Genomic DNA, 26,454 nt, shown 5'->3' on the forward strand with positions numbered 1-26,454 from the left:
TAATAATTGAAAATTTGAATATTTATGTTTTTAAAACATTTTTTAAAAGTGAAAATTTTGAAAATAAATACAAATAAATAAGAATTAACTGTTAAGAGGCTCCCCCCAAAAAATTTAGACAATATTTTTAATAAAGATATTAATTGAAAAGTAAATAACAAAATATACACTGATAAATTTACTGTTTTAATCTTTAAAAAATAGATATACTGTATATTATGTAATACATGAAAGAAATAATGAATAAAGAGAAAACTTGTTTCAAAATTCAAATTTAGATTACAAATAAAAAATAAAATAGCACTATTTACTGCTAAGAAGCTCAAAATATTATCTAAAAATGTGTTTAAATTCAAAAGTTTGAAAATAAAATAAAACTATCAAGACAATATTCATTGTTGTATTTACACTTTTATTTACTTTTTTAAAAAGTGTATTACATGAAAATTTACAAGTTTAATTATTGGGGATTTTTTTTATAAATTAAACAAAAACAGATAGAATAATACATTGGGGGGAAAAAACTGTTAAGATGGGGGGAAAAAAAGCCTGACAAAGATTAAATGACTAACCATCCAAGATCAAAATAGTTGTCAATTAATTTGGTAATTGATAAATTGTCTATTTTTGGATTAATCCAATTTGACTGTCGTTATTGTTATAATCTTAGTACTTTTTTTTTTTTTTTTTTAACTAGTTACAATTATTTTTCCCCTACTTGCTTCTTTTTTCATATTTTGCGCATTACGACGAAAAAATGAGTCACTGGAACCTCCCTTGCGATGATTCAACAATCTAGAAAATAAACTATATTTAAAAAACCTAAACAAATAAAAGACAAAAAATGCTGCAAACATTTGGTCTGCGTGGCACTTTTACAACCATGAGACTGATGAATACCATTGCACACATTGTTTTTTTTTTTTGTCTCTCCGGACAGTTTTAAAGTCAATTTGGTCGCATTTCGTGTGTGTTTACAAGAATATTGACATTCCTGCGTAATGTCTGACACGTGTATTCCCTCAAATAGAAAAGGAAAGAGAAGTCTAGAGGAGGCTTGATAATGAAAATTCACACCAAAATGTCTATCTTTTCTAAATTCTATCGCTTTCATAACAAATTAGAAACCCAAAATTAGATATGACAATGTGTATTGTATCCAAATGAGTTGTGAATAAACTCCCGCCCCAGAAACATTCACTTTAAAGTTTTTAAAGCTGCATTCTAAAGTTTAGAGATTGCTTTTGTCTGGTCAACAGACTATTCTGAACCCTTAGCATTTGATCATTCGCCCCTCCCAGTCAAAATGGATTGGACGTCTGGTGCCGTCAATGGCACTGAAAAATTAGCATTTGAGGTCCTCCCAATTCAGTTGAATTGGATGTCTATCAATGTTGCAGCCAATCAGTTAATACTAATTATTTTCTTGTTTGTTAATTTAAACCTATACACATTTTCTGTCTGGATATATATTAAAAATCTTAAATGAAAAAAAAATACTTCAATTATTCGCATCATTTGGTTAAAATATTGATTTTTGACAGTTTTCATTACAAGCAAAAAAAGCTATTTTAACAACGTTTTTTATTTAATAATTGTATTTTGTTTATTAGTTATCAACATTAGAATAACCAAAGTGTATTCAGGTTTAGATTCATTAGAAATTATTTTTTATTAATTCATTATTTTATTTAGTGATTTTTAAAAATTACATAAAAAAAACATTATGAAAATAGAAAATAATATAATTATAATATACTGTAGACCCAATGTGGGCATTTGTGGACATCAAATTTTGGGTAATGTAGGCCACACCTGTAATATAACCGAGTTAGAAAATGGATATTTGATTCAAATGTACTGCGGGGGTTATAAGGCCTAATAAAGAATAACAATAACAAAAGAATAACAAAAATTTACCATCTATGTAAAGTTACTGTGTCACTGGACGGTGCACCCACAAGTCTTTGCGTCATTCAAACTTGTGGAATTCACACTGGGAATGGCGCAAAGACTTGTGGGTACACATTTCGAGTGGCACCATGACTTTACACAGTTGGTGGTGAATGTAGCTAAACCTGACCTTTTAGCCAAATCACCGGAATCACGCCAGCTGAACCGCCGGACCCACGCTGGCACAGATCCAACGACCCGGACCGGCGAGATCCCGGCCAAAAGGCCAAACTCCGCGCGTACACCCTAGTCTAACCCTTTGTACTGACTCCATTTTGAAAGCTGGAAAAAGTCTTTGAAACAAGTTGACAATTTATTCGGGTCGACAGTGATCAAACAACAAGGCGAAACAGACTCAGGCAAGGAGGCAAGATCACCATATCACAAGTCAACAAAAGGTTCCAGAGAAAAAAAGGCAACGATTAGTTGAACATTTGGTCTTTTGAAGCTTCTCGCGGGGTGGGCTGTGGGCAGAAAGAAGGGTGTGTTTAGGCTAATCCTCTATCGCAGTTTGGGCTGTTTAGGATTATTGTCTGTTTGTGGATTGGACAGGAGGATTCAAGAATGACTGTTGTCAGGGCAACGAGGGTTGTGGATTTTGCCACCTCAGCGTCAAAGGGGCTCTTGGAGTCTTGTCAGTCATGTTATCAGTTGGATATCGGGCGTTCTCCGGTGTTACTTGTGTTGGGACAGGGCGTCCCTTCATTGGTTCTGGACTGTCCGGAAGAACTGATTTCAGAAAGTCCGTGTTGCCCAACGACGATAATTATTTTCCACCATGAATTATAAATAAATTAAACAATGTGATTTTCTGGGGGGGGGGGGTTCCACATTCGGTCTCTCATGGTTGAGGTTTAACCATGTTGACAATTACAGGCCTCTCTAATATTTTCAAGTGGGAGAACTTGCACAGTTAGTGGTTGACTAAATACTTATTCGCCCCACTGTAAACAGGAATTTAAGTCTGAAAGGGGATTTTAAGTTTGCCAACCCCTGTACTATATCAAATGTTAATATTGTGGCCTACATGACCCAAAACGTGATGTCCACTTATGTGGATGCCAGTTTTTTTTATGAGGCTAGGGTTAACTGTCCAACAGAACGGAATTTCTTCCCACAATATTCATGCGAGTCGATACTGTAGTCTGTCTTCTCCCTTTCATCTCCTCACGTTTGTTGCATCTCATTCAGGTCGTTAAACCCCCCCGAGCCCCTTGTAAAACACACTTTAACCTCGCCCCCCTGTCGCACACAAGGTCAATTTCACGCAGCTCTCCAAGTCGGAGCCTCACCCGGCCGACATTTTGATCGGCGCCTCTTTTGTTTTCCCCGTTAGTTTCCTCTCCCGCTCTGTCTGTTTTCTCACTTTCCCTCCGTCCTCGCCATGCCTGTTGTGCTGTTGGCCTGAGCCGGGAGAATGGGGGCGTGGGTTTGACCCTGAGAAAGGAGGAGGTGGGCCGGGGAGGTGTTCGACGCCAAGAGTCCAGACCGCAGCTAATGGGGAACAGGTGTTAGGGGGGGACCGGCGAGGTAGAGAAGAGGGAGGTCACCAAAAAAAATCAGACCGAAGGACGAGAGGAAAGACGGTCAACGTGGAACAATCGCATTTTGTCAAAATCATTCAAATTCTCAATATAAGAACCATGTGACCTTTCCTAGCCAATCAATGAGCAAAGTTATGCCCTTTAAATTATACCATTGTCTCGAAACTTAAAATTCGGTACTGTAAAAAAATGGTAAATTTCAAATTGGTGTTATTGACAATGATAGACATCCAGTGGTCTCTGGTGTGGCGTCCAACCATCCTTCTGCTGTAAATTAAAATGTCTCACTACGACCATTCAATTTGAAGCGGAAGGGCCAGCTAGCCCTCCAGCTTCAAACGGATTGGACGTCTAGCCCCGTAAATAACAGCCAATGAGTTCATAAAACATGGCTCAGGGTAGCCTAGTATTTCCCCAACCCAGAGGTTGTTGGTTCGATTCCCCATCCTGATGTCCTAGTCTACAGTGGTATGAAAAAGTATCTGAACCTTTTGGAATTTCTCACATTTCTGCATAAAATCACCATCAAAAAATGTGATCTTTGTCACAAAAAAAGTTGCTACCGAAATCTTCCACCAAAATAGTGTCTCAGGTAACTCTAAGGCTGCCATTGACTGTGCAAGATGCCCAATCCATTTAGACTGGGAACGTTCGTTCATTCGAAATAGGGCTCCAGCTATCAATTATTTTAGTAGTCTATCAATCGATGAACTATTTAGTTCGAAAAATCAAGTAATCGGATAAGGAACATAAAAAATTAAAACACCTGAGCTGGGCGTCACACGGTATATAAAAAAAGAGGATCTACGTACAACAAAAGAACAATTAGCTAACTTACATAGCAAAAGTCCACTAGCTTAAATGCTATAAAATGCTAATGCTTTTTTACAGTGCTCTTAACAAAGGGCTCAGACACATATTCCCACAAAAAACGGCTAAATATACCTTTAAACTAAATTAGGAATGCATTAAAAAAAAAAAATTTGCTCAAACGCTTATGTTGGTTTGAACAGGGAGCAAATGGATTCAGCCATGTGAAATGAGGTAGACTAGAGAGCTGAGTATCCACCCAAATCAATAAATGCAAACACTTTCAAAACAAATCATTACAACTCCACTTTAATGACACGAATACCCGAAGCAGCAAAATTTAATTTGAATCTTTTTTTTCTAATCGAATACTCGGGTTAATCGATTAATTGTTGCAGCACTAATTCGAAACCAGAGCATTCGCGGTCATTCTGTCTGATTTTCGGGGCATTTACAGGTCCCTTGCTGTTCATTTACAGGTCATTTCCTGTTGAGTTTGAGTCACTGCCTATTCATTTGGGTGATTCCCAGGTCACTTCCTGTTCTCTAACTCAAAATAAACAGGAAGTGACCCATGAAATACCCCAAAATCAACAGGAAGTAACTGAAAATAAACAGGCAAATGACCTTAAATGGCCCAAAATGACCTCATTGCCTGGCATTGGCTGCCACTGACGGCCATAGACGTTCAATCCGTTTGAAGCGGGAGGGTTGTGTTTAGGGCTGCAGCTATCGAATATTTTAGTAATCGAGTAATCGACTGAAAATTCTATCGATTAATCGAGTAATCGGATAAAACAAATATATTTTTAGGTGAAGAGCAATTATAAATATACATGAGAAAACAAGACATTTCATCTAATTTTGAACCATTTTCAGTCAATCAATGTCTTTATTTTCGATGTATATTGTTGAAAACAGCCAATAATTGCATCTCAGATGTAACTAGAATTTAAAAAAAAGAAAAAAAAGAAAAAAAAAGACTAATTCACTGCTTTCACTCAAAAAACTTTAGATCTTATTACAAAAAAATATATATATATCTTACCTAAAAATGCCGTTACGCTTGATAACACACATCACTTAAAAGTTTGGATTTTTTCCCACGTCTTTCAATTGAATTTCTCTTTCTGTCAAGCCATTTTTAAGTTCTAGTTAAGTTTTAAGTTAGTCTAAACTGTAAGTCCTGATAGGATAGTTTTTGCAGTGTTCAAAATAAATGTATGATACAGGCTGTATTGGAGCACATTAGCACCAGTGCTACTTGGTGTTTTATCCAGCAATGACTACTGAGCTAAAATTGATAGTTAGCATGATTAAGTTTTTATTTTAGACCCTCATCACTCCACAATGCTATGTTATGTTAAAGCCTGTATGTAAGACACGTTAGCCAAGCATCGACAGTGGTCATAATTAATAGAAACCTAGCCCTCCGCAGGGCTAACGTTACTTCAGAACAGTAACGTTAAACTTATTTATTAGCGCTTAGCGCTCTTTATTGGCGCTTAGCGCTCTTTATTAGCGCTTAGCGCTCTACTGCTTTAAGATGGCGGCTGTTTACTAAAGCTGCCCAGACGCGGCCGAGTCTGTCATGTAGCATCTAGTTCAACATACATGTGATCTCTATGAGACGCCTGAGACGCTACCTGTACCAACGTAGCATCGTGCGGGCTAGTATTTAGCAACGTCGGCGTCGTTTGTGGCGGCTGTCGGCTGCAGTAAGGTTTTTTTTTCCCCCTTCTTCCTCTCCGCACGTGACAGCGCGTTGTTCCTCATTAAAAGTAGTCCGAGCAAAACGTGATGCTTAGAGCTGTCAAAATAAACGATTACTCGAGGTGAATAAAATTACTCGGATCAGTTTTTAAACTCGAGTTACTCGAGTTGCTCGAGTACTCGTTTCAGCTCTAGTTGTGTTCATTCGCTGCCACCCTCCCAGTTCAAATGGATTGGACGTCTACTAGTGATAAATTCAATCCAATTCACAGCAGAAGCTTGTTTTTTCTGTTTATTAGTTGTTTGTAAAATATCCTAGAATGATTTTCCGAACAATGTATCGATAATCGTTGGATCGCCATATCGTCAGATCATCATTATCGTGCACTTTGTATCGCAAATCGTATCATATCGTGAGTTAACACGAGGTTCTTACTCCTACACCTGACTATAAGCTGTCACCCGTTAAATTTGACAACAAAACTGCATTTGTTCAGAGATAAGCCGAACTGGACTACAAGCCACAGCTGACCTCACTGTATTATGGGATATTTACATCGAGAGATATTAGCCGTTAACACTTTATTTGACAGCGGCATCGTACGACTGTCATAAGACCAAATGAACCACCATGAAGCTTTGAATCAATTGGCTGCAAAGCTTCATTGCTTTAAGAAGCTTAATTTGGCCATCACCGCTCTCTAGGGGTTGACAGTCAACCTCTGCTGCCACCTGCTATGAACACTGTTGTTGTCCAACATGCCTCCTAGCATGCATTGCAGCGCTACAGATGTAAATAACAATCAAAATTCATGTTCTGTGCTAATTATTTCTTCAGTTACTGTTCCAGTTGTTTCATTAATTGCTAGTTATGGAATTTGGTAACACTTTATTTGACAGCGGCGACATAAGACTGTCATAATTATGACATGACACTATAATGGGCATGACTGAATGCTTATGACAGATGTCATTAAGTGTCATCTGGCAAATTATGTCAGTAACTCCATTTGTGTCCAGCTCAGATCTTTTACATCTATTCGAAAGTGAAATAATTTGCCGGATAACACTAAATGACATCTGGTATAAGCATTCATTAATGCTAATGACAGTGTCATGTCATTATTATGATGGTCTAATGACAGTCTTATGGCACCATTGTTACCTATTAACCCAAATAAATCAACAAATAAGCCGCATTGGACTATAAGCCACAGGATTCCAAATGAAGGAAAAAAGTAGCGACTTATAGTCCAAAAATTGCGGTAAAAAGTTCTTAAGGACACTTCCTCTTGATTTCGGGGCACGTGGAATACTGTGATTGTTGCGTCAACTGTCCCTGGAATGTGTGAAACGAGCAGCATTTCGACAAGTTTTTAACATTTTTGTCATTTCGCAGGCGCGGGCATCTCCTCGGGAATTTTCCAAGGGGGCCACGCCATCTCTACGTCCACGCCGTTCAACCCTACGCAACAAGTACGTCTAAAAATATCATATGATCATGCTTAAAAGTTAGACACAAATCCGTAAATCCGCCATTGTAGGATTTTGAAAAAAGATTGAATTTGGCTTTCTACCTACAGAATGTATGAAAATTCTTGAGATATAAGTTTTAGCTGTCATATTTAACAATAAAAATGTTTTTTAAAGTATATCATTAAATGTATTAAGAAAGAAAAAAAATATTGTGGTGTATTTGTTTTCCTATAACTAGTATGCTGATTATTTTTTTATCAGTGGGGCATCACAATACAATTAGCAATAATATGTTAAGTCCACAACCACATATATCAGTATCGGTTTGATATCGGTATCAGATTTTTGGAGTTGGACAATATCGGGATATCGGTTATCAGTTAAAAACTATACTTACAATTTGTGTGTGAAATTATCTGCAGTTGGGCATGGGCATTACAGTTGTTTAAAGTGCGTATGACAGGATTAAAACAAAAGTCTTAAATAGCATTATTATGTGAATTAGAATCATATTTTGAGACGATTCGACTATATACAACAACTTAGCAATGTGCAGATGAAGAGAAATTTGTCTTTTAATCTGCCGTTTAGCCCCTGCCTATCATTATAGCGCTTTAGCATCCCCTGCTGGAGGATGACGTCAGCAGGGTCACGATTTCAGCTGATTAAGAATGCAGCCCATTGAGGGGGAATTATTCAGATCGACGAAAATGTGACAAAGAGAGCCGCAAAATGTCATTGTTTCAGTCTCTCTACTCCAATATTTTTACGGGATATTCTTTTTATCTAAGTATTTTTCCCCAATTGCTAAATAAACGGTATGGTCATGACAAATAACAGTCATGTACTAAATGGAGTATGAAATATTAAAAATGCATTTATTCAGTACGACATGGCAAAAGTACTCCATAATGGTCAAAACTGTCGACTTCTTGAACCTCGATATTTTATGCCACCAGAGTTAGTCCGGCTTTTGTCATTTCCCTGCCCCGGCTTCAGAGAACTTAAACAAACCAGGAGGCGTGACTGCTAGGCAACATGCTACCCCGAACCGAGCGGCGTTTCAAAGTCTTATTCTCGACTTTTGAAGCCAAAAATCAAACAAAACCACCCCGGATCATGTCACACGGCAGCGGGGTTGTCGATTGTCTTCGCCGATCGGCAACACCCACGGCGGCGAGCATGTTAGAACTTGTCGTTCCCCTGCTGCCGGCAAGAGAGCTCGTTTGCCAGGGAAGCAGCTGGAGAATGACCACCGGACAAACCGATCGACGTCAGAGGAGCGCATAGCTGCCCGAGCCCAACCTGAGGATAGTGGTCTTTTGCCGGTGTTCTACCAAATTTTGCACCCTTATAATATTTTGCTCCCAAAGCTGTTGTGGCTGTGAATACGCCCTCTTTTACATTCAGTTGGACTCTCAATGTTATCCACAGGTGCTAAATAAGCATACATGTTCAACACGAATATGGCGTAAATTAATGCTTAGCTAGACAGCGAAGACGTAAACAGTGAGAGAGCAGCGTGCAGTTGTTGTGTCCAGCTATCATGGCAGAAAGTGTCTGAGGAGAACTTTTCTACATGTCCGTCCATGATCAAACGTAAGTAAATATTCCTTTATTTAAAGAAAGTTTGAAGAAAGAAAGTTTTTACTTTGTAATCGCTGTATTCGCGGCCATTTTTAACACAAAGTTGAAATTTCTGATGGGTTGCAAAATTTAACAAAACACCGGCCACACCAAGAGGGCAATAAGCCGAGTATAGTGCTTACCCTGCGGGCACGCGAACAGGACCGAGGGGGGGGTGCGCCAAGCCGCAAGTGGCATTCTCGGTGGACAAGGAGCATTGTCAGCTGCAAAATGCAAGCCACCTCCGTATTAAAACGAGTGCCATGATCCCAGTATTTGACATAATACAAAACACGATGTTCACTCACTTCCTCATAAGTCAAATGGTCCCACAGTTGTCAGACTTGTTTTGGCCAATCTCTGGGTGAACGGGAACTTTTGTGAAACCCATAAAGACTCACACGCCTCTCCCTGGTGCAGCAACAAAACCCTGCAGCAGATTTGGCTGGCGTGATGCAAAAAATAAACAAATTAATCTGTAAAATCAGCTGAATCTGCATGCAATGAAGCAATGCTGTATTGTGAGATGCTTACCCAGGTGACGTCTCATTCGCATTCGTCCTCAATCCGACATTGGCGCCTCCAGAAATTGTTCATAGGGGTGGCCAGACGAGGCCACTTAAAATCTTGGGGTGGCACACCAAAACTAAAAGCCTTAATTTCAGGTTTTTATTATGTTGTTGCAGTAAAAGGCCAGAAGTAAACTATCAGAAAGACTTAAGGACACGCCTACTGATATACTTTGGTGTATTGTGCTATATTTAATGTTACTAATGATTTAATGTGCCGAGTCCATAACAGTACAGTCAACATTTTGAGTTCCACAGCTACTACAATCTGACATTATACTGCAGCGGCGCTGGAAGTAACGCACAGCTTTTTTAGTTTTACCCATCCAAGAAGAGCCGTTTTGGTCCAAATTTGTCATAATTGTGCATTTTCTCCACACATGCTGGATAGTTTACGAACTACTACTAGGCTACTACAAAGGCAGCGTTCTATTACAGTGTGTGTTGGAGTTTTTGTATTGGAAATAAAAGCGCCCGTGTACTATAATGCAATTCCCTGCAGAGAGACGGCAATGACACATGAAATCATTTGAAAAATAAAAGGTCCAATAAGCCTCGGTTTAACACCAGGGGGTGCTGCAGCACCCTCAACACCCCACTTCTCGCGCCAGTTATAAATTTAGAAGGGGGGCCATGGCCACCCCTGGCCATCCCCTGGTGGCGCCATTGCAACCCGAGACTGGAGCAGGAATTCACTCATTTTCATGGCGCGGGATTCAAAAATTGAATTTACAAAACGATCGTTTTCATTCAGGAGCATAAAACATGGCGTGAAAGATGAAATAAACATGTTTTTTGCTGTCATAGGCACTTTAAAGTTGCATGAAAAGTGGCATTAAAAAGCAAGAAATGAAATTTAATACTGTAGAAACCCTGTACATGTACAGCTACCTGCCCTCTAGCCTCAAAATATTCTTACATTTTGTGATCTCCTTATGACATAATCATATTTATTCAATTAAGTGTACATTTTGACATGTTTGTGTCTCGTTGGCAGGATTTTTCCTCATATTCCAGCTATAGTCAAACTCAGTACTCACCGTATTACAACTCACATCACTACAACAGCCCGTACCTGAGCGGCAGCAACATAAGCCCCGCCTCCATCGGCACCCCGTTAGCCTATCAGCACCCGGAGCACCCTGTCATGTTACCCAATCACAGCCCGGAGTCTCACACAGGTGCGTTTTCCACTAATACTGTATTTAAACAACATGACTGGTGAAAGGTCAAATTAAGTTCACCTGCGTGGGTTAACTCATTAGCTAGCATTGACGGTGATAGACGTCTAATCCATAAACGGAGTTTAAGGGGGGCAGGGGGTCCAGGCCCCCTGGTGGCCGAAATGTGTCATTGCATGTAATTAACTTTCCTATATAAATAAAAGTTGTTAAGCAATAAAACAAACAACAAAAATGAATTAAATGAACAAAGAACGATATTTTTATAATGGGTCAAAATGAGTTTTTGAACAGATTATGTGACGAGCACCTTAGACGGTCATTTGCTTTGCATATTATTAAAAAAAAAAAAAAAAAAAATTCGGGGAGGGCAATTTTATTTTTCAAATGATGTTTTTTCTTTGTTTGAAAATTTTTTTTGTGGGGGGGGTTGAATGATTTAGGCACAGATGTCACACAAAAAGGATTGCTAAAATCAAAGAAAACTTTTTTAATTAAAAATTTAGTGTTCAAATGCAAATATTTGAGTATCAAATATTTTATCGCATTCAAAAACTTTTTTTTCTATGATTGAAAATTTTCTTTATTTGATTGAAGTGATTTTTCTTTTGAAAATTTATATTTTTTGTTTGAAGCAACTTCTTTTTTGACTGAATAATAAAGACACAAATGTTCTAGCCAAAATGTGCCCCACCCACAAAACAACATTACTTCAATCCAAAAAGTTGCTTCAACCAAAAAAATTATTTTCAATCCAAAAAAAAAAAAAATCAAAGAAAAATAACTTTCAAATGCTTTTTTTTTTTTTGTTTAAAATGTATTTTTGCATTCATACATTTTTTTTTTTTGTTGAAGTGACTTTTTTTTGTTGAAAATACATATTTTGATTGAAGCAACTTTTTTTTTGTTTTGATTGAAGCAACTTTTTTGGGGGATTGAATAATGAAGACACAAATCTACCTCCATATGGCTCTGCTCAGAGGATACAATTTTTGACTGGGGTAACTACATTGGCACGACACCGGCGGGCGTACCATATTCAATGGATGACGATCTTGGCAAAAAGTATAGCTGTCCTAAGCAGCCTGATTTAGAATTACCCTCAAGACTGATGGGAAACAAAAAAAACGCTGATTTTCAACTTTCATTCTAAATATTCTTGAAAGTTAATTTTATTGCTGACACTGCGTTTTGGGGCCATCAAAATGTTGTGCTCCCCCGCCCCAAAAGTCAAACTTCGCCTATGGTCTAATCCATTTTGACTGGGTCAGGCCTCTCCCTTTCGAAAATGTTTGATATCTATCGACGTCAATGTTAGCCAATAAGCTAAACGTTAACACAGTTTTTTTTTTCATGTATATCGGTTTGATTTTAGGGGAGTACCACCAACCTCCTAGCCCACCCACACCAAGTAAAGATGAGTGTGAGAGGGGCACCGTGTCCATGCGGAGGGGATCCGACGGAAAGTTGAGGGGCAGGAAAAAAGTCACTGACCCGGTGCCACCTTTGGATGCCGACATTGAGGTAACCGGTTTTAGCTAGCAGCTATAGACCCTACTCACATGACGTCACAACCATGCCCCCGCGCCATATTGTCCGTCAACTCGTCGTTGTTGATGCATTACCGCTACGTAAATTCCTCCTATGATGGCGTGTTTTCTGCTCGTTAACATTAATAATCAAAATGGTGAAGGCGTGTGTGGCGGTCGGTTGCAATAACAGAGAAGATAGACGGAGAGACTTGAGGTTCTACCGTATTCCGAGAGACCCGGAGAGGAGAGCGAAATGGGCTGCTGCAATTCGACGAGAAAACTGGGCTCCAAACGATTACCACGGATTATGTAGTAGTCATTTTATATCTGGTAAGATGCATTTAATATATATTTAGAGGGTTTTGGGCTGACAAGCACAATTAAGATCATTGCGAGGCTAATCGCCGACAACATACCGTTTCAAATTCAAGATGCTTATTTCTTCCACCATCTTTATTTTCTGAATAATGTTTAGCTGGTAACATGTGAAAGAAGCTGGCCTCGTCTACGGATCATCGGTTAAACAGGGGTGTCCAAACTTTTTGCAAAGGGGGCCAGATTTGGTGTGGTAAAAATGTGGGGGGCTACCTGGGCTGATTTACGTAGAACAATACATTTAAAGAAATTTTAGCAAGCCCTTCTGTGTGTCACATTTGCTTTATTATTATTTTTTTTTAATTCATAATTTCAACAATCTCGCCTTTGTGGCGTTCTCTTTCGAACTTCGGGCTCTTGCGAAATACTGCTGCTGTGAAATTAAATTAGCTTCAAGTTGCTATAATTTCTCGCTGCGTATCTTCCCTGTAATGTCGTACATGTCAGCGTGTCTTGTTCGGTAATATTATCGTGTCACATCGAACTCTTTAAAAACAGCGACTGTCTCTTTGCAAATGAGGCAGACACAGTTGTTGCGTGTTTTATTGAAGAAATAGTCCAATATCCACCTATCCTTGAAGCGTCGGCCATTGCAGTCAACTTTTTTTTTTTTAATTGATTGTCGCCATTTTAGAAAATTGGGTCACACGAGGTAATGTTGCTTAGAGTGCTGCTCTTAAAGTTTTTCACACTTTCGTGAGAATAGGCTGAGTTTCTGTGGACAAGATAGTTGTAAATATCAGGGTAGCAGATGTCAGGCAGAGAGGGCAAAGACAGCGGGTCGAAAAGTATCGATTTAGGCATCAAATATGGATCTGGCGAATGGATAGACTGAAGCACTTCAACAAAACGCCTTTTATGCAACGCATCCAATGAGTTTACAGCGTCTGAAAGCACCGGGGCTTCCGTGAATTGCTCTATAAACTGAACGACTAATTGAAACCATTGAGAATAGGGCTAAACAGAGACGGACAATATGGCGGCCGGATACAGCGACACGTCATTCTATGACGTTGGTGAGTAGGGTCTATTGCCTCACAGTGATTTATTATAGAACCTGTTTTTATTTACTCTTTCAGCAATGTGCAAATTAATAAATTCATTTCAGAGTTAACTCGGTCCGAGTTAACTCACTCAATATCAGTGCTTTCAAATTCTAGCTTAGACAGGTTAAAGTCTATAACTTTGGTCACAACCTTCAATAAATCCCGTCTCATATTTCCATGTCCGGCCAATAAACCTTCGATTGATTTTGAACGACTTTTCCTCCCAGATGTTTGAGTAGCGCGTTTCACAAAAGACAGGAGGAGATGCTTTTGTTTTCTCTCCGCCCGGCGCGGCGCTCTCTCGTCTTCGGAGGTTAACGCTACAACGTGTGTTATTTCACTGCAGCGGGTGTTTATCTGGGACTTGGACGAAACCATCATCATTTTCCACTCGCTCCTTACGGGGACCTTCTCCTCAAGATTTGGCAAGGTACCGCCCACAAATCCACTTTTCTTGCTTACAAGGCATTCATTTAACTCTTTAAAAACCTGGGCCTATTTTGTCCGAATTTGCATGCCTTTGGTGCTGTCTTTATGTTTCAAAGAAAAAAATGTTCAAAATGGCCTGGTTGGGTCCCTTTTTTCAGGACACCATAACCTTAATGTCCAAACTGTTGTTTTCTTGACTGACCAATAATAATCAACATTTTGGAAACAAAAAGACAAGGAAATCCCCATTTTATTTGTCAAAATTTGTCATATTGATGTTCCATTGACAACCAAACATGCTCAACGAAACATTTTGAAGCTTGCTAATATTTATTCAACTTGTTAGGATAAACATTCAAAAGAAAAAAATGAAATTGAATAGTTTTATATTTGATATTTCAACAGAAACAGCAGGTATGGTCATCGGCATTTTTGTTCTTTCTACATACTATGGTCAAAACAGGCTATCTACAGTAGACAAACAGTGCAAAATAGTGGGAAATTATGTATGTATATCTATATATACTAGGGCTGTCAAAATTAACGCGTTAATGGGCGATAATTAATTTTTTAAATTAATCACGTTAAAATATTTGACGCAATTAACGCACATGCCCCGCTCAAACAGATTAAAATGACAGCACAGTGCAATGCCAACTTGTTACTTGTGTTTTTGGGAGTTTTGTCGCCCTCTGCTGGCGCTTGGGTGCGACTGATTTTATGGGGTTAAGCACCCATGAGCATTGTGTAATTATTGTCATCAACAATGGCGGGCTACTAGTTTATTTTTTGATTGAAAATTTTATTAAAATGAAAACATTAAGAGGGGTTTTAATATAGAATTTCTATAACTTGTACTAACAAGTCTTTCTATCCATGGATCGGTTTAACAGAATGTTAATAATGTTAATGCCATCTTGTTGATTTATTGTTATAATAAAGAAATACAGTACTTATTAGAGGTGTGCAAAATTTCCGATTCTTAGATTATTCGCGATTCGGCCGTGGAAGATTCGAGAACGATTCACAAACATCCAAATTCCGATTATTGAAATATGCGAAGTAAAGCGGAAGTACACAACACTCAGCGCGCCGCGCGGTCTTCGGGACGGAACGGAGCGAGAGTAGCTAAACATTATGCTTCCCATTACCCGGCCCCTCGGGTAATGCCAATGCTCAACTCACGGCTCTAGCTCAACTCATGCAACGAGATAAAAAAACACAACAACATACCTGACTGCTGCCGAAAAGCTGCTCCAAAGTTCATCCATATAATGTTACGGTGGATATCATTTATACAGGACTAGATGCAATATAGATTTGGTAGTGTTAGCAGCACATCTACAAAAAGCTAGATGCGGGCGTTATAAACGGCCGCCATCTTAAAGCAGTACACTTCCCTACAAGGCTTTTGTAGCGAACCTTCCAAGCAAACCTAATTAACTTTTTATCTAAAATACTCCTAAATCGGTAAAATATTGACTTGAATCTATCTTTAAAATAGTTTTAAAACTTTCACATGTCGAAAGTAGACAAAAGGGAAATTATGGAATAACGGGAGCAATTTTAACAAATTTAATGGTTGATTCACAACATTAAATTAATTGAATGTAGTTTAAAGCTGCTGATACAGAATGGGGACTGGAGTTTTTTATTTAATGTTATTTTTGTATATTTGTTTACTGCTATATGTTAACTTGATACTGAAATAGTAGTGTGGTTTAGCCTGAGAGTATTTTTGAACAATTTTGGAACTAGTGTACAAAACATTAAAAAAAAAAAAAAGAGAGAGAGAAAAAAGGAGGGGGGTGCATTAATAATCGTTTTATAATCGAATCGGAGCCTCTGAATCGTAATCGTAATCGAATCGTTAGGTGCCCAAAGATTCCCAGCTCTAGTACTTATGTACCGTATGTTGAATGTATATATCCATCTGTCTTATCTTTCCATTCCAACAATAATTTACAGAAAAATATGGCATATTTTATAGATGGTTTGAATTGCGATTAATTATGATTAATTCATTTTTAAGCTGTAATTAACTCGATTAAAAATTTTAATCGTTTGGCAGCCCGAAAATATATATATATACACACATGCAGCACCTGTGACTTACCTGTGGCACATAACAGGTGGTGGCAATAACTAAATCACACTTGAAGCCAGTTAAAATGGATTAAAGTTGACTCAACCTCTGTCCTGTGTCCTTGTGCGTACCACATTGAGCATGGACAAAAGAAAGAAGACCAAAGAACTGTCTGAGGACCCTCATACTTCACAGTGGGTATGAGGTGCTGTCTACACGCCAACAAGCTGTTTGGGAGGCATGCACGGAGAAAACCTTTCCTCACTCACAATCATAAATGCAAACGTCTGGAGTTTGCCAAGCGGTATTGGGGCTTCAACTGGGACCGTGTGCTTTGGTCGGATGAGACCAAGATTGAGCTTTTTGACAACAAACACTCTAAGTGGGTCTGGCGTGCCACGAAAGATGTGCATGCTGAAAAGCACCTCATACCCACTGTGAAGTATGGTGGTGGATCAGTGATGCTGTGGGACTGTTTCGCTTCCAAAGGACCTGGGAACCTTGTTAGAGTGCATGGCATCATGAATGCTTTGAAATACCAGGACATTTTAAATCAAAATCTGTTGCCCTCTGCCCTAAAGCTGAAGATGGGTCGTCACTGGGCCTTTCAGCAAGACAATGGCCCTAAACATATGGCCAAATCTACACAGAAATGGTTCACCAGACACAAAATCAAGCTCCTCCCATGGCCATCTCAGTCCCCAGACCTTGTTGTTTTGGCAAAAGGGGGTTGTACAAAGTATTAACACCAGGAGTGCTAATAATTGTGACACACATTATTTGGTGTCAAATAATTATTTCTTTATGTGGGATTTTTTCCCCACTGAATGAATGCACTTGTATTGAAGGTTGGATTTTTTTCTTTTTTTCCATTAAGGTCCCATATTATTTGAAAAAAAAAATATCAGAAGCTAAAAAACACATCTTTTTCAGGGGTGGCAATAATTATGGAGGGTACTGTACATGCCAGATATAAAAAGACTGAACCTTGTATCAGGGAGTAATTACCGTATTTTTCGGACTATAAGTCGCACCTGAGTATAAGTCGCACCAGCCATAAAATGCTCAACGAAGAGGAAAAAAACATATATAAGTCGCACTGGAGTATAAGTCGCATTTTGGGGGGAAATTTACTTGATAAAATCCAACACATAGAACAGATATGTGCTCTTGAAAGGCCATTTAAAATGAAAATACAATAGAGAACAACATGCCGAATAAGGGGACAGTATGATAATGTTACATGATGCATGAACAACGAAATGCGAACGTGGCAGGTATGTTAACGTAACATAGCTATTAAGAGTTATTCAGATAACTATAGCATAAAGAACATGCTAAGAAGTTTACCAAACCATCAGAGTCACTCCAAAACACCAAAATAACATGTGAAATGATATAATAATGTGCTAATAATTTCACATATAAGTCGCTCCAGAGTATAAGTCGCACCCCCAGCCAAACTATGAAAAAAAACTGCGACTTATAGTCCGAAAAATACGGTAGTCATTTACTGAATTTGAAAATGATTAATAACTAAAAATATATTTAATATTTATTTAAGTTCTTCTAATTTACCAAAAACAGTCACTTACCCTATGAAGGGTCAAAGGTCTTAAGTGTCCAATAAATAAATAAATGATTTGAAACAGTCATTTGTTCTATAAAAGGTCAAAGGTCTGAATAGCTGTCCACTGTAGTGACCACTTTCCCTGAAAGGGTTAAATTATCGTTTTATTTTTTTTTCGACACATTTCACACGCCGGCTGTTTTGCCGCACGTTGTTTCTTTTCATAACGCGGCCGGCTTGTTTAGCTACGCCGACTTCCCGCCGCATGATTGACAGCCAGCGGGGCATTTTACATAACACGGACAGTGGTGCGTCTCTGGCTTTTGGCCGGGTTTCTGCTGTTTGGAATTCTCACGGTCCCCCCGTGGTCCGACGCGAGGCTGAAGAGCGAGCTTGGCGATGGCCTCATGCTGCACGCTGTTATTCTTCTTCTTTTTTTTTTTTTCTGAAAAAGAAGGACAAAAAAACGGCTCGCGGAGTGTTGAAATGTGACTCATGCGCCAAAAATTCCGGGTTCATTCCCAGCGCCCCGACGCCTCGCTGTTGGAAGCCAGGAAGCTCACTTGGACCGGACTCAAAACTTTAACGGGAATGTCACAAAGTTGAGCCAAGAAAATTTTTTTAATCTAGCCACTTGCTTGTCTTAGTGTTTGCAGGTCTCTAGCTTCATGAAGAACAACAAGCAGATGCCACATGTAACTGTCGGAATGATATCATGATGTCCATTAGGGCTGGGCGATATGGCCTAAAATTAAAATCTCTTTTTTCCATTTTTTCCCTCCGTTTATAGATACTATTAGAACTGCAGCAATCGAATGTTTTAGTAATATACAGAAAATACCATCGATTACTCGAGAAAACATATAAAACATTTTTTTAAGATAAAGAGCAATTATAAACATACAGTGGGGCAAATAAGTATTTCGTCAACCACTAATTGCGCAAGTTCTCCCACTTGAAAATATTAGAGAGGCCTGTAATTGTCAACACGGGTAAACCTCAACCACGAGAGACAGAATGTGGAATAAAAACCCAGAAAATCACATTGTTTGATTTTTAAAGAATTTATTTGCAAATCATGGTGGAAAATAAGTATTTGGTCAATACCAGAAGTTCATCTCAATACTTTGTTATGTATCCTTTGTTGGCAATAACGAAGGCCAAACGTTTTCTGTAACTCTTTACAAGCTTTTCACACACTGTTGCTGGTATTTTGACCCATTCCTCCATGCAGATCTCCTCTAGAGCAATGATGTTTTGGGGCTGTCGTTGGGCAACACAGACTTTCAACTCAAGAACGAACGACACGGGGGGACCTAGTGAATGACCTACAGAGAGCTGGGACCACAGTAACAAAGGCTACTATCAGGAACACAATGCGCCGCCAGGGACTCAAATCCTGCACTGCCAGACGTGTCCCCCAGCTGAAGAAAGTAGGCCCGTCTGCGGTTCGCTAGAGAGCATTTGGATGATCCAGAAGAGGACTGGGAGAATGTGTTATGGTCAGATGAAACCAAAATAGAACTTTCTGGTAGAAACATAGGTTCTCGTGTTTTGAGGAAAAAGAATACTGAATTGCACCATACCCACTGTGAAGCATGGGGGTGGAAAAATCATGCTTTGGCGCTGTTTTTCTGCAAAGGGACCAGGACGACTGATCTGTGTAAAGGAAAGAATGAATGGGGCCATGTATCGAGAGATTTTGAGTGAAAATCTCCTTCCATCAGCAAGGGCATTTGAAGATGAGACGTGGCTGGGTCTATCAGCTTGACAATGATCCCAAACACACAGCCATGGCAACAAAGGAGTGGCTTCGTAAGAAGCATTTCAAGGTCCTGGAGTGGCCTAGCCAGTCTCCAGATCTCAACCCCATAGAATGTCAGTGTTGCCCAACGGCAGCCCCAAAACATCACTGCTCTAGAGGAGATCTGCATGGAGGAATGGGTAAAAATACCAGCAACAGTGTGTGAAAAGCTTGTAAAGAGTTACAGAAAACGTTTGGCCTCTGTTATTGCCAACAAAGGGTACATAACAAAGTATTGAGATGAACTTTTGGTATTGACCAAATACTTATTTTCCACCATGATTTGCAAATAAATTCTTTAAAAATCAATCAAATCAATCAATCAACCACAATTAGTGGTTGACTAAATACTTATTTGCCCCACTGTATCTACAGTATATCTGCAGTCATTGCTCGAGAAAAAATGGCGTCGGTTCGCGCATGCGCGGTAGCAATCTGTCGTACCCGGTAGCTCGTCACGATCGGGTAGTGACACTATCCTCGCCATAAATTGCAATGGTTTTCTGGATTTTACTCGCGGGATTCATCATGCCATCTTGATGTGTAGCGACGAATTACCCGGTAGCAAATGCGTAACGGTCCCCCGGGATCCCTTCTTTTAACAGTGTGGACACAATTTGAAGTCGGCTAAACGATTAATCAACAGTCTAAACTTTTTGTCAAAATTGTCAAAAACTGAGCATACCGATGGTGTTCCACAGGGCTCATTTTTAAAGCCCCTGTTGTTTTTAAACTATCATGGTTGTCTTATCAGAACAGATTCTTCTCAAAACTTAAATTCTGATTAACGATCTGACATATGATGATTTGTTGCCAAACCTCCCAGTTATTTTTTTTTCTTTCACTCCCATTCTGTGCTTTTTTCTTTTGCAAAAGTTGATTAAACTCCTCTACTAAAACATCGTGTAGGCATGTGCGCCCACTTACGTGTGTGGGAACACGATGTTTTTTAACTCCAAATCCAGGAAAGGCTTTCTTATGTCGGACAGGGTAATTACAAATGATTATTCCAATAATTAGAGAAGAACAATCCCTTCCTAATCCCTCAACTCCTCCTACTCCATCCTCCATTCTTCCCTTCTTCTTCTGCCTTCTTCTGCCCCCTCCCTCGACATTATTTCGACGTACAAAAGAGCTTTTAAATTTGAATCGGGTAATTATTCAGCAGACATGTTTTGTCAATCCGAACACATTAATCTGACGTTCACCTTTGGCTGACACGCCGCTCCACCGCTGCCACTGTCGGGTACGGCATCGCTCAGAACAATGCGCCGCACATCTGCACTCATGACTGTTGTAGTCAGCTCGGGTGACGGCGCGCCCACGCAACTTCCCAGCATGCTTTGCGCCATGTAAAAAGGCATGCCCAAAGTTAAACTACACTTGGCAAAACAACTACTTGCTTGCATATAGATTCATTTGAACTCATTGGCTGTCATGGACAGCGATGGATGTCAAATCGATTTTGATAATCGGAATCTTAATATTTTTTATTTGATGTTTGACTTACAGTGTATCACAGAAGTGAGTACACCCCTCACATTTCTGCAGATAATTAGGTACAGTATATCTTTTCATGGGACAACACTGACAAAATGACACTTTGACACAATGAAAAGTAATCTGTGTGCTAGGGATGGGAATCGAAATCCGATTCCAATTCCGAACCGGTTCCTAGTGTTTCGAGGCCTCGACTTCACAATGAAAAAGCCTTAACGATCCCTTTAACGATTCCTAAAGACGCATATTGCGTCGTGACGTGTCTTGTTGTCAAGACGCATCAAACTAGCATGGCGCCAAGAACCACTCGCTCCAAAGTTTGGCTACACTTCACCAGGAAAGAGGGTGAAAATGAAAGGTTACGATGGTTTAGCACGAGCATTGCAGCCGTAAACATAACAATGACAGCACGTAGGTTCAAACGCTCGAAAGTGTGTCTTTGCTTCATGAGGGAAAATTACAACAAAGCGATTTGCAGTCATTGCAAGGTGGAGATAACTGCTTCGGGACGGAATACGACTGTACTGTCCTCACTGAGACGCTAAGGCTCAGTCCTGGCTATACAGCTAGCCAAACTCCCAAATGACGATGCACAAGACGTTGGTATAATTTGCTGACTTTATTGAACCATCACTTGAAGTGTGAAACTAAAAATAGAAATGAAACAAATCAATTTCGTCCCCAATAACAAACAGGTTTGCATCAACGTAAATCAGTGATGATTAGCTGCTTATACAATAATAACAAACGGTTAGCATTAGGGTTGTTCCGATCATGTTTTTATGCTGCCGATCCGATCCCGATCGTTTTAGTTTGAGTATCTGCCGATCCCGATATTTCCCGATCCGATTGCTTTTTTTTTGCTTCCGATTCAATCCCAATCATTCCCGATAATTTTTCCCGATCGTATACAGTTTGGCAATGCATTAAGAAAAAAATGAATAAAACTCGGACGAATCTATACATTCAACATACAGTACATAAGTACTGTATTTGTTTATTATGACAATAAATTCTCAAGATGGCATTTACCTTATTAACATTCTTTCTGTGAGAGGGATCCACGGATAGAAAGACTTGTAATTCTTGAAGGATAAATGTGACTTTGTATATTGTGACTAAATATTGCCTTCTAGTATATTTGTTGAGCTTTCAGTAAATGATACTGTAGCCATTTAACTGTTCTGCCCAAATGCATGATGGGAAGTGCAACCATGACTGTGCGTAGTGGCACCAATTGATATATCTTCTCTGCGTTGGGATGTAACATAGGGTGTTAAGGAAAAGATCAACCACTACCATGCTTCCCCACATTGCTTCCCACGATATTTCTAATTGTTGAGAGAGGGATTTCACGGCTTTAGCCAATTAAAAAGAGGCTCCAAAGACTGCCAAAATTCTCTCTACTCGTTTTACGTTGCCTGTTAGCTCTATATATAGGTAAAACGGCGCCATTATAGATTGAACGCGACAATGCATGAGTGGGTCGTGCAGCGCATGCGTTGATTGCATTAAATATTTTAACGTGATTAACTTAAAAAAAATTAATTACCGCCGTTTACGCGATAAATTTGATAGCCCTACTTTAAGCCAAAACTAAAGACTCTGGATGAGTAAGACATTTTGTCTGTAACGTTAAATACAATTAGGAAACGATTTAATTAAAATATATATATATATATATATATATATATATATATATATATATATTAAAAAAAGGCATGTCCTATATTTTTTTGCCGATTCCTATACTTTGAAAATGACGTGATCGGACCCGATCGATTGGGACATCTTTAATAAAAACTAAAAGGCATGCATTTCAATATAATGGTAAATAATACACTTCAACACATATTGCCAAAGGCAGAACAACGACCTATATACCAATGTATACCAATGTTTTTTATTTCTATTAGAAAAATGTTTCAGTAAAATGTTACACATTCTTTTGCATTTGCCACTTATTGCCACAGTTAACATTGAGGCTTTGGGCCTCTTTTGACCTCGTTGTGAGTATGTAAGGTTGTGACTTCTCATTAAACAAACTCGATGCCAGTCAAAACATTTGTTCTTCTCTTCCCCCAAATTAGAATCGATAAGAGTATCGATAAAGAATTGAATCGTTAAGCAATATCAATAATGGAATCGGAATCGTAAATATCGTATCAATTCCCATCCCTACTGTGTGCAGCTTATATAACAGTTAATTTATTTTCCCCTCAAAATAACTCAAAATGTAGCCATTAATTTCTAAACCCCTGGCAACAAAAGTGAGTACACCCCTTTGAAAAATTGCTGCAGAGATTGAAGAGGTGGGGGGGGGGGGGGTCAGCCTGTTAGTGCTCAGACCATACGCCGCACTCTACATCAAATTGGTGTGCATGGCTGTCACCCCAGTAGGAAGCCTCTTCTGAAGACGGTACACAAGAAAGCCCGCCCGTCTCATCAAACCATTGGACATGGTTCCAGTAATCCATGTGCTTTGTTGACATGTCTTCAGCAAACTGTTTGTGGGCTTTCTTGTGTACCGTCTTCAGAAGAGGCTTCCTCCTAGGGTGACAGCCACGCACACCAATTTGATGTAGAGTGCGGCGTATGGTCTGAGCACTAACAGGCTGACCCCCCCACCTCTTCAATCTCTGCAGCAATGTTGACAGCACTCCTGTAACGAGTCACATGACATTTTGGAAGGAAAATGACAAGCAGTACTCAATTTGGACATTTAAGGATGTACATTTTTTCAAAGGGGTGTACTCACTTTTGTTGCCAGGGGTTTAGATATTAATGGCTATATTTTGAGTCATTTTGAGGGTAAAGTAAATAAATTAAATTATATAAGCTGCACACAGACTACTTTTCATTGTGTCAAAGCGTCATTTTGTCAGTGTGGTCCCATGAAAAGATATACTTAAATATCTGCAGAAATGTGAGGGGCGTACTCACTTTGTGATACACTGTATTCATTGAACCTTCCATTGGTTAGTAAACTGCAAAATGACATTTTCTTCATCATCTCTCTGACTGAACTGGATCTCGCCCACTTTTGTTCTGAGTGGCTCAAATCATCAACAGGCTATTTGTGTTTCTACATGTAAACTATAGCTACTCTGCGGTATTTTCATACCTGATGAATCTGTTGTTTATGAATCTTGTTTGAGCTGTTTATTAAATTTGATGGACTTATTGTAGGATTCGTCCAAAGCGGTGTCTCTGGGTTTGTGGATGGAGGAGATGATCTTCAATTTGGCCGACTCGCGGCTATTCTTCAACGATCTGGAGGTAAATCTGGAAGCTTTTTCTTTCACAATTAAAAAAAGCAGATAAAAAAAAGAATGTATTTTTAAAAACCTTTTGATAAAATACAAACTTTAGAGTCCATAGATTTTATAACCTATTGACATGACACGGGAAACGGGGCCGGTTCGTAGGGGGCCTATTTTGGAAAAACTTCAAATTCAAATATTTTCAAAACCAAAGCTGCTACCGACCTAAAACCAAAACAGGCACGTGCCTTAGCCATATATGTCTCCATGAGCAGCGGCATAAAAAATTCAAAGTCGTTCCCTTATAAAATCTCGATTAATTATTCTTTATATAAGTGTAACACAACTTTAAATGGTTATGAAAGTCTCAGATTTTACACTAGATGCACAAAAATCACCAAATGCACAGATAATCACCCTTATTTTCAGGATCAATAGCAATATTTAACATAACATATTTTTTTGACCAAACAGCAACTTAATTTTTTTTTATTTACTGCAAGTTTTCAACAGCTAATAAATCACTCAATTTAGTATCAGAAACCTAATACTTGAGGAAAACATGCAGAATCAATTATAAATAATATGTAAACAGATTATTAATAAATTCTATATACAATCACAATTTATTCTAGAATAGAATAGCCCTTTATAATCATTATAGACTATATACTGTTAGCGAATGAGGCTAGCGGCCGCCTGACGTAAACAGAGCTTTTCTGGTGAAAATTCTTGTGAATAAATGCTTAAATCCCCGAATTCTTCATAAATATGGACGTAAAACAGTCTCGATTCTTGGTTAAAAGCAAAACAAAAAAAATGCTGTAGCATTTATTTTCCGTAAATATGTCAAAGTACAATGCTAGTCTGTTCGTGAATGTAGGTAGCGGCCGCCTGATGTAAACAGAGCTTTTTTGGGCGAAAATTCCTGTGAATAAATGCTTAGATACCCAAATTCTTCATAGATGTGGACGTAAAACAGTCTCGATTCTTGGTTAAAAGTAAAGAAACCGTGCAGTTCGCGTTTATTTTAAGTATATTGTCGAAGTATAATGCTACTCTGTTAGCGAATGAAGCTAGCGGCCGCCTGGCGTAAACAGCTTTTCTGGCGAAAATTCTTGTGAATAAATGCTTAAATCCCTGAATTCTTTATAGATATGGACGTAAAACTGTCAGGAAAACACGGGTAGGCAGGTTGTGTGGACCCAAATGCAGGGAAACAAAAGCAGCCAGGCAGGTGGCGGTGATCTCAAAAAACGTTTTAATAATACTAACAAAAACACAAAGTACAACCAAAAGTACTGGGGATCAAAAAGGCAAGGTTCAAACAAAACTTACTTTATCGGAGGGACTACTACACGAGGGCTTGGACAGGACTTCGACAATGAGGCAACAAGGAGTGACAAGAAACTGGGTGCTAATATACACACACGCAGATAAGGGGTAACGAGACAACGAGGAACAGCTGGGTAACACAGGAGGATGTAGGTTGGAGGATACACTAGGAGCAGGCACAACAGGTGAAAGCAATGGCCAATCACAGGGACAAGGCACACTAGGAGAAAACCAACACAAAACCTAACAAAAACAGTCTCTATTCTGGGTTAATAGCAAAAAACGTGCAGGTAGTATTTATTTTACGTAAATATTGCCAACTATGAGGCTAGTCAGTTAGGAAAATTAGCCGCCTCTATGCGTAAAAAAAGAAGAAAATTCCTGATAATAAATGCTTCAATCACGCATGCATGGTACGAAAAATGTAATATTTACCTTGAATCCTCAAACAAGTCACTCCTGAGACAATCCTTCCTTTCGTAGTTCTTCAAAAATCCAAGCTTAAATCCGACATGAGCTTGCGCCGTCTTCGGCTATTACTAAATGAAGCTCGGCCCCCTCTGATAAGGCGTGGTGACGAAGACGAAGTGTCACGTCAATAGTTAATGAAGTCTATGGGGAGTTATAACTCATTTTGAGAAG

General features: G+C 39.0%; 1 protein-coding gene across 3 annotated transcripts in view; it reads left to right on the forward strand.

Annotated features, from left to right (window-relative positions):
- The window catches only part of eya2 (EYA transcriptional coactivator and phosphatase 2), a 228,326-nt gene that overhangs the window by 187,589 nt on the left and 14,283 nt on the right, over positions 1-26,454 (forward strand). For all 3 annotated transcript variants that reach the window (XM_057845495.1, XM_057845494.1, XM_057845496.1), the window contains 5 exons: positions 7,420-7,496; positions 10,689-10,872; positions 12,248-12,396; positions 14,172-14,255; positions 24,404-24,493. In XM_057845495.1, coding sequence (XP_057701478.1) covers positions 7,420-7,496; positions 10,689-10,872; positions 12,248-12,396; positions 14,172-14,255; positions 24,404-24,493 — 584 coding nt within the window. The remainder of the gene's footprint in view (positions 1-7,419; positions 7,497-10,688; positions 10,873-12,247; positions 12,397-14,171; positions 14,256-24,403; positions 24,494-26,454) is intronic.

Source organism: Corythoichthys intestinalis, chromosome 9 (assembly GCF_030265065.1).
Source record: "Corythoichthys intestinalis isolate RoL2023-P3 chromosome 9, ASM3026506v1, whole genome shotgun sequence".
In the NCBI taxonomy this organism is placed as follows: domain Eukaryota; kingdom Metazoa; phylum Chordata; class Actinopteri; order Syngnathiformes; family Syngnathidae; genus Corythoichthys; species Corythoichthys intestinalis.